General features: G+C 41.4%; 1 protein-coding gene across 1 annotated transcript; it reads right to left on the reverse strand.

The window, feature by feature from the left end:
• On the reverse strand, nucleotides 1,663-2,604 carry LOC102170881 (olfactory receptor 1J1). The gene has a single exon (XM_013967769.2). It carries the CDS (start codon nucleotides 2,602-2,604, stop codon nucleotides 1,663-1,665), a length of 942 nt encoding a protein of 313 aa, XP_013823223.2.

Raw genomic sequence — 14,553 nt, forward strand, 5'->3', positions numbered from 1 at the left:
TCACTTTGGTACCTGGTGTCTATCAGATCTTGGTTCCTCAGTTGAAACAGCGAGTTTGTTGTCCTGAAACACACTGCCCCCTCTACCAGTTATCATCAGGGTGAGATAGAATGTGTATGTCTGGATAATTTGGATTTGTTAAGTCTCAAGTAAAGAGACATCTTCTCTAGGAAGCTTTTCATGTATCCTCTGCCACTAGGCTGAGCTAACTATTCCTCCCTAGGACACAGTGTTCTGCATACATGACTATAGGCCTTGGCAATGCCAGTGCAGGAGATGCAGACTCGATCCCTGGGTTGGGAAGATCCCCTGGAGAAGGAAATGGCAACCCACTCCAGTATTCTTGCCTGGAGAATTCCATGGACAGAGAAGCCTGGCGGGCTACAGTTCATGGGGTTGCAGAGTTGGACATGACTGAGCTACTAAACAATAACAAAAACCACTCTGGAGTCAGACAGCCAAGATTCAATCCTTCTTTTCACTAATTGTGATCCTAAAGTGTTCTCCACCTCTTTGAGCCTGAGTTTCTCAACATATCTCTGAGGGTTGTTGTCAGGATTAAAGTAGAAGATTTTATCACATAGTAAATTTTTTTTTTTTACTTTACAATATTGTATTGGTTTTGCCATACATCAACATGAATCCGCCACGGGTGTACACGTGTTCCCCATCCTGAACCCCCCCCCACCTTCCTCCCTGTACCATCCCTCTGGGTCATCCCAGTGCACCAGCCCTGAGCATCCTGTATCATGCATCGAACCTGGACTGGCGATTTGTTTCACATATGATATTACACATGTTTCAATGCCATTCTCCCAAATCATCTCACCCTCTCCCTCTCCCACAGAGTCCAAAAGACTGTTCTATACATCTGTGTCTGCTGTCTCACATACAGGGTTATTGTTACCATCTTTCCAAATTCCATATATATGCTTTAGTATACTGTACATACTGTACATAGTAAACTCTTTGACTGGCACCTGAAACAATAGAGGTGATATTTATTTTGTTATTGATTATCTGCAAGGGTCGTGGGAGAAAGTAAGTCTGGGTTATATTCCTGAAGGACAAGAGAAGTAAATTTATTATGTGGGAAGAGAAATGTTCTGGGGAACTTCCCTGGTGGTTCCACTGAGGGGGATGTAGGTTCGATTTCTGGTTGGGAAACTTAAAAGATCCCACATGCCTTGCAGTGTGGCCAATAAAATAAAATAAAATACAATTATTTTTCTTTCCCTGAACGATCTAACAGGACTCAGGGTCTCTGGATGCCTAGGTGTCTGGGTGCAGGAGGAACCATATTCTCACCAAAATGGAAAATTTTTTAGATACAGGGATGTGAACATTCAAGCACATTTTATAAAACTTTAAAATCTGGGGAAGGGCCAGCCCTGACAGCTTCCATTTAATGGCACCAGCCAAAGAGACATAGCATCCTCAAAGTATTTTCCAATCCCCATTATCCAAGAAAAGAGCAAATTAAGTTCTATAAAGCACATCCCACCTTATTATTCCCCCAACAAGTGTAAGAATACTGTCAATAAAGATTTCTGAGTGACAGCTAAGAAAGGAAGACAAGGGAGCCATATTTTCAATAATTTGTATTTGCCTGTAATTGAGGAAATAGAATCACAGGGACTGTTTTTAAAGGAAAGGTAAATATCAGTTGGAAGAATATGTTCTCTTGCTCAAGAGTTTTCTCAAGGCCCCTTTCATGTCTTTATTTCTCAGGCTATAAATAAAGGGGTTCAACATGGGAGTGACCACAGTGTACATCACTGAAGCAATTATGTTACTGTCATTGGTGCTGTTGGATGATGGAAGAAAATATACACCAATAATTGCCCCGTAGTAGAGAGTCACTACTGAGAGATGAGAGCCACATGTGGACAAGGCTTTGCAGATGTCCTTGGCAGAGGGTACCCGGAGGATAGTGGCCCCAATATGGCCATAAGAAACCAGGATGCATACAAATGGAAGCATAATGGCTGTTAACCCTGCAGTGAAGATTACCAACTGGTTGAGGGAAGTGTCTGAGCAGGACAATTTGAGCAGGGCAGCAAGATCACAGAAGAAGTAGGGGATAGTGTTGTCAGCACAGAACGACAGCCGGGCTAGGAGAAGGGTGTGCAAAAGAGCACAAGCACAAGCAATGACCCAGGATCCAAGCACCAGCTTGACACAGACACTCTGGCTCATGATGGTGGTATAATGCAGAGGGTGGCAGATGGCCACATACCTGTCATAGGCCATCGAAGTGATCAGGAAGCTGTCCAGATCAGCAAGGAATATGAAAAAATATGTCTGTGAAAGGCACCCTGCATAGGGGATGGATTTGCGCTTAGTCTGCATGATTATAAGCATCTTAGGGACAGTGACAGATGAGAAAGTAATATCAGTGAGGGCCAAGTGGCTGAGGAAGAAGTACATGGGGGTGTGGAGGCGAGAGTCTAGCCTGATGAGCAGGAGGATGAGCAGGTTACCCAGCACCGTGGTCAGGTACATGCCCAGGAACAAGGCGAAAAACACACCCTGCTGCTCTGGCCAGATGGGGAGCCCCAGGAGGAGGAACTCGGACACACTGCTCTGGTTCTCCACGGTCATCAGCTGGAGGGGATTAGTAGGGAAAGTTGAAGGGAAAAGGTGAATGTCTTGGGTTAATAAGGTGATCATCGTGGCAGAGAATGATAAAGATGTTCTTTTGATTTAGGGAAGATCTTCATCGATATTATCTTACATTTGTACCATATTTTGCTGTATAAATGTAGCAAAAGTGTAGGTTTCTTTCTCAGTCTGGTGCCAGACTCTGCAAATGACAGTATTAACAGTTAATTTTTGTTAAATACTATCCTTATTCACTATTCTTATAGCTTCTGTGTAGTAACTGATGTAATATTCTTCAGAATGGGAGCTAGGTAGGCACTATTAATATTATTATTTCCACTTTCCAGATGGGGTACCTGAGGCAGACAGTCTCCAGACCCTGAAGTAAGAAGGGAAGCTGGGATTTGGACCCAAGCACGTTGACTTCAGAATTTGTTCTCTGGAAGCAAAACAAATTATTTGACATCAGAAATCTCTTTGCCCTTCACAATTTTGTGTGTAATAATGTTTAATTCTGCATCCTCTTCTTCTGTATACCCTCCATGATTATTTCTAATTTGTTCATTGGTTATAGACCCAGAATCTATCAAAGAAAATTAATGCATACACATTGTAAGTTTGTTGATCAAATACAAGATGTCACATCCAATTAAAATCATTATGGTGGCCTCTTTAAGAAACTTACATCAAAGATCATTGGAGTGCATGTGTCTTTTTGAATTATGGTTTTCTCAGGGTATATGCCAGTAGTGGGATTGCTGAGTTACATGGTAGTTCTATTACTAGCTTCTTAAGGAATCTCCATACTGTCTTCCATAGTGATTGGATCAATTCATTTTCCCACCAACAGTGCAGGAGTGTTCCCTTTTCCCCCATATCCTCTCCAGCACTTATTGTTTGTAGATTTTTTGATGATGGCCATTCTGACCAATGTGAGATGCAGATATAGAGAACCGACTTGCAAACACGGCAGGAGAGGGAGAGGGTGGGATGAAACTGAGAGAGTAGAACTGACATATATACATTAGCGTGTGCAAAATAGATAGCTAGTGGGAAGCTGCTATACGGCACAGGGAGCTCAGCTTGGTACTCCATGATAGAGAGGTGGAATGGGGTGTGGGAGGAGGATCAGGAAGGATGGGATATATGTACACTTACAGGTGATTCATGTTGTTGTAGAGCAGAAACTAACACAACATTTTAAAGCAGTTATCCTTCAATTAAAAAATAATAAATACATTTTAAAATGCTAGTGTGAAGGAAGAAACAGATCAGCAATAGGGCTGCCACTGTTGGGGAACTGGGTGAGGAGTGTGCTGTGATGGGGGAAGAATAAACAGTGGTTTGGGAACAACAAGCAGGCTATTAAAAGGTTAGACAAGAAAAAAAACCAGAAACTTACATCAGGTCTTGTCCAAGACCCAGGCTAAATCCTAATCATCCAGGGGCCCCATGTTATTTATTTGCTATACAGTATGACAATCAAATAAGAACAATCTAAAAGCCAAATGGATGAATGGATGGATGGATTAAAAATTTGTGGTATATATACACAATGGAATATTACTCAGCCGTAAAAAGGAACACATCTGAGTCAGTTCTGATGAGGTAGATGAACCTAGAACTGATTATACAGAGTGAAGTGACTCAGAAAGAGAAAGATAATTATTGTATTCTAATGCATATATACAGAATCTAGAAAAATGGTACTGAAGAATTTATTTACAGGGCAGCAATGGATAAACAGACATAGAGAATAGTCCTATGGACATGGGGAGAGGGGAGGAAAGGGTGAGATGAATGGAAAAAGTAACATGGAAAAACTTACATTACCATATGTAAAATAGATAGCCAACCAGAATTTGCTGTAAGGCTCAGGAAATTCAAACATGGGCTCTGTATCAATCTAGAGGGGTGGGATGGGGCAGGAGATGGGAGGGAGGTTCCAAAGGGAGAGGGTATATGTATACCTATGTCTGATTCATGTTGAGGTTTGACAGAAAACAACAAAATTCTGTAAAGCAATCATCCTTCAATTTAAAAAATAAATTTAAAAAGCCAAATGTAATTTTTAAAATGAATTCTAATCTTTTTCAGTGTCTCTAAAATAGCCTATGAGATATTTATCTCCTTACCCAAATCAGTATTTATCCAAATTTCTATAAATATTTTAAAAAGAGGAGGTAAGAAATCAATAGAACCTATCAAACTTTATTATAAAGCTATACCAGTTACAACAAATGATATATTTTCAGAAGCACAGACCAATAAGGCAGTGGAGAGGAACAGAGAGTCTAGAAACAAAGACACATTTATGAGGACTTGACCTCACCATCACTCTGACAACTAGATTCCAGAGGACACCATGTACCACCATTTCCCCACCCTCAGGTGAGTGAAAGGAACAGTGTATTAACAAACCAACTGAATTTAGTAGCTGAAAATCCATGTCAAATGATGTGATTTCAGAGATTACAGCAAAGGAGCCAACGGTTTCCGAATAATAATACAGTATACTAACGCATATATATGGAATTTAGAAAGATGGTAACGATAACCCTGTATGTGAGACAGCAAAAGAGACACAGATGTATAGAACAGTCTTTTGGACTCTGTGGGAGAGGGAGAGGGTGGGATGATTTGTGAGAATGGCATTGAAACATGTACAATATCATAAATGAAATGAATCCCCAGTCCAGGTTCGATGAATGATACTGGATGCTTGGGGCTGGTGCACTGGGACGACCCAGAGGCATGGTACGGGGAGGGAGGAGGGAGGGGGGTTCAGGATGGGGAACATGTGTAGAACCTGTGGCGGATTCATGTTGATGTATGGCAAAACCAATACAATATTGTAAAGTAATTAACCTCCAATTAAAATAAATAAATTTATATTAAAAATGTGGGAATCAGATATCAGATTAGCATATCTATGAATTTGTTACCTTTAAGTCTTTTGAGAAACCTATATGCGGGTCAGGAAGCAACAGTTAGAACTGGACATGGAACAACAGACTGGTTCCAAATAGGAAAAGGAGTACATCAGGGTTGTATGTTATCACCCTGTTTATTTAACTTATATGCAGAGCACATCATGAGAAATGCGAGGCTGGAAGAAGCACAAGCTGGAATCAAGATTGCCAGGAGAAATATCAAAAACCTCAGATATACAGATGAATCACCCTTTTGGCAGAAAATGAAGAGGAACTAAAAAGCCTCTTGATGAAAGTGAAAGAGGAGAGTGAAAAAGTTGGCTTACAGCTCAACATTCAGAAAACGAAGATCATGGCATCTGGTCCCATCACTTCATGGGAAATAGATGGGGAAACAGTGGAAACAGTGTCACACTTTATTTTGGGGGGCTCCAAAATCACTGTAGATGGTGACTGAAGCCATGAAATTAAAAGATGCTTACTCCTTGGAAGGAAAGTTATGACCAACCTAGATAGCATATTCAAAAGCAGAAATATTACTTTGCCAACAAAGGTCTGTCTAGCCAAGGCTATGGTTTTTCCAGTAGTCATGTATGGATGTGAGAGTTGGACTGTGAAGAAAGCTGAGTGCCAGAGAATTGATGCTTTTGAACTGTGGTGTTGGAGAAGACTCTTGAGAGTTCCTTGGACTGCAAGGAGTTCCAACCAGTCCATTCTAAAGGAGACCAGTCCTGGGTGTTCATTGGAAGGACTGATGCTGAGGCTGAAACTGCAATACTTTGGCCACCTCATGCGAAAAGTTGACTCATTGGAAAAGACTCTGCTGCTGGGAGGGATTGGGGGCAGGAGGAGAAGGGGATGACAGAGGATGATGGCATCACCGACTCAATGCACATGAGTCTGAGTGAACTCCGAGAGTTGGTGATGGACAGGGAGGCCTGGCATGCTGTGATTCATGGGGTCGCAAAGAGTCGGACACGACTGAGCGACTGAACTGAACTGAACTGAAGTCTCCCAGAAACAGATGAAAGATAGTTTGCTACTTAGTCCTAGAGGCAGAAGCTTTTCTGGCCAGATTTCTAGCACCTCAGACCCAACCCCTACCCCCAACTCTTCATGGAGTGTGGGAAATGAGCAATGCAATACTCTCTTCTAATATCCCCAAGATTCAGGTATTGGGGGACAGCTTTTCTTGGGGGAACATGCAGAGTTATGCCTGTGCAGTGTGATTTGCAGATCCACATTGAACCTTCTGTATCTCTACCCAGAATTCCAGCCTCCACAGCCTGCTGGTACCGAAAATTCTTTCAGTTAGATAAAAACTCAAAGGTTCCAATTATAGATTAGGTTTAGAAATAAGTAATCCTGGGAGAGAGAGCCATAGGGATTCACTGAGGCAGAATGACTGGGAACTGTTCATATTTAGGGCCAGATTTGGGTGGCTGAAAAAGGGCACTGACCTCTTCAGACAAAGCGAGGAGGGACAAAGTGGAGAAGCATAGGAAGAAGAAGAGTGGAGGCTGTAGACGCTGAGGGTCAGTTTACTCTCTTTCCAGTTTGGCTGAATGACTACGATAGGGCTAGAAATAGACACGTTGTTAACAAAATCTTATTTGGCGCTTGATCTGCACCAGGTAATTTTCAAATCCTCTTTACTTCTTCCCTAAACTTTTCAAAATAGGTATTCAGATCCTCATTAGGGAGGTGAGCATTGAGACTCAGTGACAAAACTTGCCCAATCTTATAGTACTAGTATATGGTGACCCTGGGATTTGATCCCACGTCTACCTGGCTTCAAAGATCATATTCTTCCCACTGTATTACATGCCCTCATTAACTATATCCTCAGATAAGACAGTACTTGCTGCCTCAGTTCAGTTCAGTCGCTCAGTCGTGTCCGACTCTGTGCGACTGCATGAATTGCAGCACGCCAGGCCTCCCTGTCCATCACCAACTCCTGGAGTCCACTCAGACTCACATCCATTGAGTCGGTGCTGCCATCCAGCCATCTCATCCTCGGTCATCCCCTTCTCCTCCTGCCCCCAATCCCTCCCAGCATCAGAGTCTTTTCCAGTGAGTCAACTCTTCGCATGAGGTGGCCAGAGTATTGGAGTTTCAGCTTTAGCATCATTACTTCCAAAGAACACCCAGGACTGATCTCCTTCAGGATGGACTGGTTGGGTCTCCTTGCAGTCCAAGGGACTCTCAAGAGTCTTCTCCAACACCACAGTTCAAAAGCATCAATTCTTCAGCGCCCACCTTTCTTCACAGTCCAACTCTCACATCCATACATGACTACTGGAAAAACCATAGCCTTGACTAGACAGAACTTTGTTGGCAAAGTAATGTCTCTGCTTTTGAATATGCTATCTAGGTTGGTCATAACTTTCCTTCCAAGGAGTAAGCGTCTTTTAATTTCATGGCTGCAGTCACCATCTGCAATGATTTTGGAGCCTAAGAACATTCAGAAATACAGGGAAGGAAATCAGGAAGTTTGAGGATGAGTGGAAGATTTGTGGTTTCAAGATAAGTGCCTAGATGATCATGTCAACGATACTGATAATAAAATTATAATAACAATCATCTTTTAGCCACATATCTATTGTTTGAATAACATGGGTCAGCTGCTGCGATGTGCTTTATATCGTATTATATCTAAAAGGACCACAAAAAGGCATTCTCACTTAAACAGTTGGAAAGTTGGACTTACAAGTGTAAATAATTTGCCCTAAATCATTCAGCAAGAAAATGATGGACAGATCATTCGATTCCATATTTATCTGGTTTCAAGCACATGTTCCCAGTCACCATGCTACACTGACTCCAGAAAAGTCTCCTGACAGAAAGGAGACATCTGGTTACATATTTCTCAGTAAAGAGAAAAATGTGAGATCTGTTATTTCCTCCAAAGCTTTTGGGTGGATGTACTGCATCAGCCCTTAAATAAATAATCAGAAGTGAATAGAGACACTAGGAGACCAGCTACTGAATTTATAAAGACAACTGCTTGCAAAATGAATTTCTCAGGGCCCCAGTACAAAAGGAGATCAAACTCTGATCAGTATTTTTCATAGACTACCTAATTTCTATCAATAAGTGAAAGGTTAAGGCAATTATGGTTCACATCTATTGGAAGTAACATTGTGTAGCTGATAAAATGAATTCATTAAGCTTATAATATGATTTTTGAAGGAACATAATAGAAAGCTTCCCAGGTGGCACAGTGGTAAAGAATTCATCTGCCAGTGCAAGAGACACAGGACACTTGGGTTCAATTCCTGGGTTGGAAGATCCCTTGGAGTAGGAAATGATAACCCACTCCAGTATTCTTGCCTGGAAAATTCCATGGACAGAGGAGTCTGGCAAGGTACAGCCCATGGGGTCACAAAGAGTCAGACATGAATGAGTAACTGAGCACACACACATGTTTAGTACTATTTGCAAAAAAAAAAATACAGATCATATTATTATTATTAAACCTAGAAGGTTTTGCTCTCAGCTTGCATGCATGCCAGATATCCATTGTGAAAAAGAGGACAGTTTATTAAAGGGGAAGGTATAAATGCCAGGGAATTATGGTTATTACGTCTAACTAAGTTATTGAGATGACATAACAAAATTATAAGAGTGCTAAGCACAATATAATCATCTTCCAGATGTTGTACCAGACCATTCATTCATTCACACACACACACACACACACACACTACTGAGTGAAATCTATAAATACCACCCTTACCTAACTCAGGAGTGATGAATTCAGATACTCTGAGCTCAAAGTTATGACATGACTGAAGCAACCTAGCATGCAGCATGCAAGGGTATGAATATGAACTAATTTTTCATTTTATGTCCAAAATACTTTGATCTGGAAAAAGAAAAAAGTCACGCACTCAGTCTTGAAGTGGGAGGAGGTACACTCTTCTTTTCACCAGATCCAAGGCAATGACAAAGGTATGCATTTTTAGCAGCTAGGTTGGGACCCAGGAGACCAAGGGTACCAATTTCTGGCAAGGAACAACTTGGGAGTGATAAATGCACTTCCCTTAACCATTCCCAGTAGATGTATCTTCTCCAGATACTACAGATAGTCGATTCCTTTGGGAATACAAATGAGGACTCATTATTTCAGATTCATTTAAATAATGTTTGCTTCTAGGAATTCATTTAACCTTCTCAATCACTTTTGAGGTAGATAGTAGCTTTCCCATTTTATTGCAATGCATACATTCTCGGTCGCTCAGTCATTTCTGACTCTGTGCGGCCCCATGGGCTGTAGTCCACCAGGCTTCTCTGCCCATGAGATTTTCCAAACAAGAATACTGGAGTGGGTTTCCATTTCTTCCTCCAGGGGATCTTCCCGACCCAGGGATCAAACCCGCATCTCTTATGTCTCCTGCATTGGCAGGCGGATTCTTTACCACTGAGCCACACGGGTAGCCCTTTATTGCAATAAGAGTGGCTCAAAAGAAAATGGTCAAATGAGGATTCAAACACAAACACGCTAACTTCACATCTAAAGCCCTGCTCCATTGCACCATGATGCCTCTCTTTTCACAGCGGGCTCTGAATAGTGTGAATTTCTTCCTTCCACATTCAGTCTGGAACTGGGAGGAAAGTTGCTATTAATTCAGTCTTGAACTGGGAGGACCATTGCTATTAATACTTGTCCCTGGGGAATAAAGACATTTAACAAGGAATCATTTGGTTTCTTCTTCTCATAAATAGAATTTTTTCCTTCTTACAGAAATAATTGAATCTATACAGGGATTTTTCGGTGGTCAGTTGTGACAAAAACAGTAGCTGGCACATAATTAGGGCTTAAAATATATTCTTTAGCCATAAGTAGGAGTGTGAGAAGCCATCAGTGTCAGAAATCTACTCCATTTTGACTGGCAAAATTAAGAAAAAAGAGATACAGAATCAAGTGGAGGAGATAGCATTTTACTCAATATTTTCCAAGAGTGTCTATTTACTCATTCATAAAAATATTGTTTAACTACTATGTGGCAAGGGTTTTGTGAGGGACTTTGAATAAAGATTTGAAAACATTTCTTTTCTCTAAAAGAGTACCCCATCTAGTGAGCAGGAGAGACAAAACAGTGTGTGTCAAGTGTTGTAACAAAGGCAAGTGATGAGAGTTATGGGAGCACAGAGGAAGGGTGCCAAATCCAAATTCAAGGAGTCAAGTAAGGTAGGTTTTAGGAAGTTACAGATAAGCAGAGACCTAAGACAAAAAAGAAAAGGGGATGACAGAGGATGAGATGGCTGGATGGCATCACCAACTCGATGGACATGAGTCTGTGTGAACTCGGGAGTTGGTGATGGACAGGGAGGCCTGGTGTGCTGCGATTCATGGAGTTGCAAAGAGTCAGACACGACTGAGCGACTGAACTGAAGACAAAAAACAAGTCAAAGGTGACATGGAGAGTGTGAAGACAGAGCACTTGAAAGAGAGAAAAACAGAGGAACAGGAAAAGTCATGGGAAAGAGAAAAGGCAAGAAATTCAGGAAACTATTCAGGAAAATTGAAAGGCTGAAACGTACACTTCATCAGGGGAAGAAGTTCAGGATGTGGCAAGAGAAATTAGCATGAATGAATGGTGCAGAACCTTGGAAGTCATGTTGAATTATTTTCACTTTTCTACTGTTTGCCTTGTACTAAAAAAAGCTTTCTTTAGAATTATAATTAGGAAAATATCTAATTGTGGCATAGTTTTTTAAAAGATAATAAGTAGTTATAGCTTAGTTTCTATCAACGAGGGAGGGGTAAAAGTCACTGTGGTATACTCCCATTGGAATATTATATAACTGTTAAACTGATGTTTATGAAAAGCTTATATATAATTTTTGAAATAACGTAATAGAAAATTTGTATATGGGCATATTTACAGCAATTTGCAAAGATGCAGATTATGATTTTCTTAAAACCTAGAGTCATGTGCTCCAAAATGTTAAAGAGAGTATTTTGTTGTTGAGAGCAGAGACATATATGTATTTTTAAAAAACTTCTGGCTGTAATATTTATATAACTCTGCCTTTCCAGTGTTCTTGCCTGGAGAATCCCAGGGACGGGGGAGCCTGGTGGGCTGCCGTCTATGGGGTCGCACAGAGTCGGACACGACTGAAGCGACTTAGCAGCAGCAGCAGCAGCAGCAGCCTTTCCTTTATAAGTATTGAAAGTATTAGTTCTGTGAACTGTTGCTGAGTCATGGGAAAGGGAGAGTCCAGGAAGAAAAATCCATGGGTTGACAAACTTTAAGAAGAGGATAGGGACTTCCCTGGTGGTCCAGGGGTTAAGAATCTACCTGCCAATACAGGGCACACAGGTTCAATCCCTGGTCCAGGAAGACTTAACATGCACTTAAGTCTGAGAGTCACAACTACTGAAGCCCGAGTACTCTAGAGCCCATGCTCTGCAACAAGAGAAGCCGCTGCCATGAAAAGCCCAGGCACGGCGACTAGAGGGTAGCCCTTGCTCACCACAACTAGCGAGAGCCCATATGCAGCAATGAGGACCCAGAAGAGCCAAAAATAAATTAATTAAAATTTTCTTTTAAAAAAGAAGAGAAATGTAGGTTGAAAAAAAGACCATCAAAGATTATCTCAAGCTGTGAACACCACTTTGTCCTGTGTATCTCACTGCTAACAATCACTAGTGGCACAACAAACGATCATTTTCTTCAAAAAGTCAATTTGAAAGAATCTGAAGCTGTTAAATTTTGAGTCAACTTTTCTGGGTCATGTGTGTCAACACCCTTTCCCATTTCCAAGTTTGTTTCCTTTGTGGGTTATTTTTCATCTATTTTCTTTCCTTCTTCCCCTCCTTCCTTCTTTCTTCTTTTTTTCCTTCCTTGAGAATTGTTTTTATCTGATGTAACCAAACCCAAGTTTGTCAAGAAAGCAATAAAACCTCTAAACAAAAAACTGCCTCTTGCCAGTTTGCATTGCATGATGACCACCAGAGAGATAAAACACAAAATCATTTCCTTTGGGTTAGCTGGTGGGTATGGCCCAATAAAAGTCTTTTGAGTGGGATAGAGTTCTACCTAAATTCTCAGACACCACTTGGTCATTTGGCTACCTGGACCTCACTGGAACCAGTAATTTTTTAAAAATAACTCTCTGGAGTTTATCTTACACCAAAATGTGAATAAACCTGGGAAACAGAATCTGAAACAGAAGGAAGATTGAGGGTGCCTGAGATTCTTCCTCCGTGGGCTCATTCTATAAGGTTCCAACACAAACGTCCTTCCCATGGGACAGATTTCCTAGAGGAATCAAGGGGGAAATTGGGCAATTAACCCAAGTCTGATGGACATCTTTAAACTGTAAATTACAAGTTCTTTTCCCCATCCCCTAGGGTTCCTTCCTTGGCTGGTTATACTCCTCCATTCATAGATGTGGGGCTGGTAGATAGGAATGAGAGTCTGAGCTTGTAGCTTTTCTTTTTGACGCTCAAGAAACGTTGATGACCTTGGAAGCTGATACTCAGGCCCCCTAAAGACAATCTCAGGACATATTTACCCACCACACACTGAGTCATAAATGCTCTTAAGGTCAGTATTGGGGATGGAATGGATTTTTTCTTCCTCTCAGCAATATATAAGTTAAAGTAGGGTATGCTGCTGCTGCTGCTGCTGCCAAGTCGCTTCAGTCGTGTCCGACTCTGCGACCCCATAGACGGCAGCCCAGCAGGCTCCGCCATCCCTGGAATTCTCCAGGCAAGAACGCTGGAGTAGGTTGCCATTTCCTTCTCCAATGCACGAAAGTGAAAAGTGAAAGTGAAGTCGCTCAGTCGTGTCCGACTCTTCGCGACCCCTTGGACTGCTGCCTACCAGGCTCCTCTGTCCATGGAATTTTCCAGGCAAGAGTACTGGAGTGGGTTGCCATTGCCTTTTCTGAAAATAGGGTATGGAAGAGGAAAAATCAGAAAGCTGATTTTGGCATGGAAAAGGGAGAAGTAAAAAGAGAAAATAAGAAAGAGTAGGGAGAAGGAATAGAGACTTAGAGTGACAGAGAATGGAGATGCAGAGGCAGAGAGAATGAGGACTGAGAGAGAAAGTAGGAGGAAATGAAAGAAAAATAAAGTGAAGGTGGGAACAGGAAGAGAGGAAAAAGCAAAAAGAGAGAAAAGTGAACCAGGAGATAAAACAGAGATTCAGAGAAGCAGTCTTTCAGGAGGAATTCTACTTGCTTTGGGTCCTGACAGAGTCCAATTGCTGAATGCAGAAAGGATATTTTTGAGTCACCGTTGTGACCAATAGCAAATGCTTCCAATGGGTAGTAACCTCATGTCCGTACGTATTAGGTAGGAGTTTGCTCTGGGAAGCTATTGTTTTTTTGTGGTATACAAGGTGTAAGTTAAGGGAGGACCCAGGGATTTTGTTGCACATTGGTGCCCAAATAACCAAAGTATTTGAATGTGCCTGAAATCCCCCCGTTATTGGTATATCCGTTTCTTATTGCCACTCTAACAAATTGCACAAACTTAGTAACTTTAAAAAAACCCACATATTTATTGTGTTACAGCTCTGAAGGTCAGAAGTCTGACTTGTTGGCACTTCTCCTGAAGACTCTAAAGGAGAATTGTCTCCGTGCCTTTTCCAGCTTCCAGAAGACACTTGCACTCATTGCTTGTAGCCCCTTCCTCCATCATCTATGCCAGGAGCATAATGTCTTAAAATCTCTCTCTGACAAACTTCTGCTCTCCACTTCTACATCTAAAGACACCTGTGATTACACTGGGCCCACCGAGATAGTCCAAGGTAATCTCATATTAAAGTCAGATGATTAGCAGCCTCAATTCCACCTGTAGCTGAATTCCTCTCCTGCCATATCCACAGGTTCTGGGTATCAGAACATGGACATCTTTGCAGGTTACTATTTATGCTTACCATAACCAACTAGCAGGTGTATTAAAAGGTAGGATCCAATAAGGAGATGAAATTTTGGGATAGAGCTAAAATTTCACTTATTTTGGCATCTTTTGATAACAGTCCTTATTTTTTTTTAA

This window comes from Capra hircus, chromosome 11, assembly GCF_001704415.2.
Source record: "Capra hircus breed San Clemente chromosome 11, ASM170441v1, whole genome shotgun sequence".
Classification (NCBI taxonomy): domain Eukaryota; kingdom Metazoa; phylum Chordata; class Mammalia; order Artiodactyla; family Bovidae; genus Capra; species Capra hircus.

Excerpts from the sequence above, each read along its gene's own strand:
- LOC102170881 (XM_013967769.2), bottom strand. The coding sequence starts at position 2,604 with ATGACCGTGGAGAACCAGAGCAGTGTGTCCGAGTTCCTCCTCCTGGGG.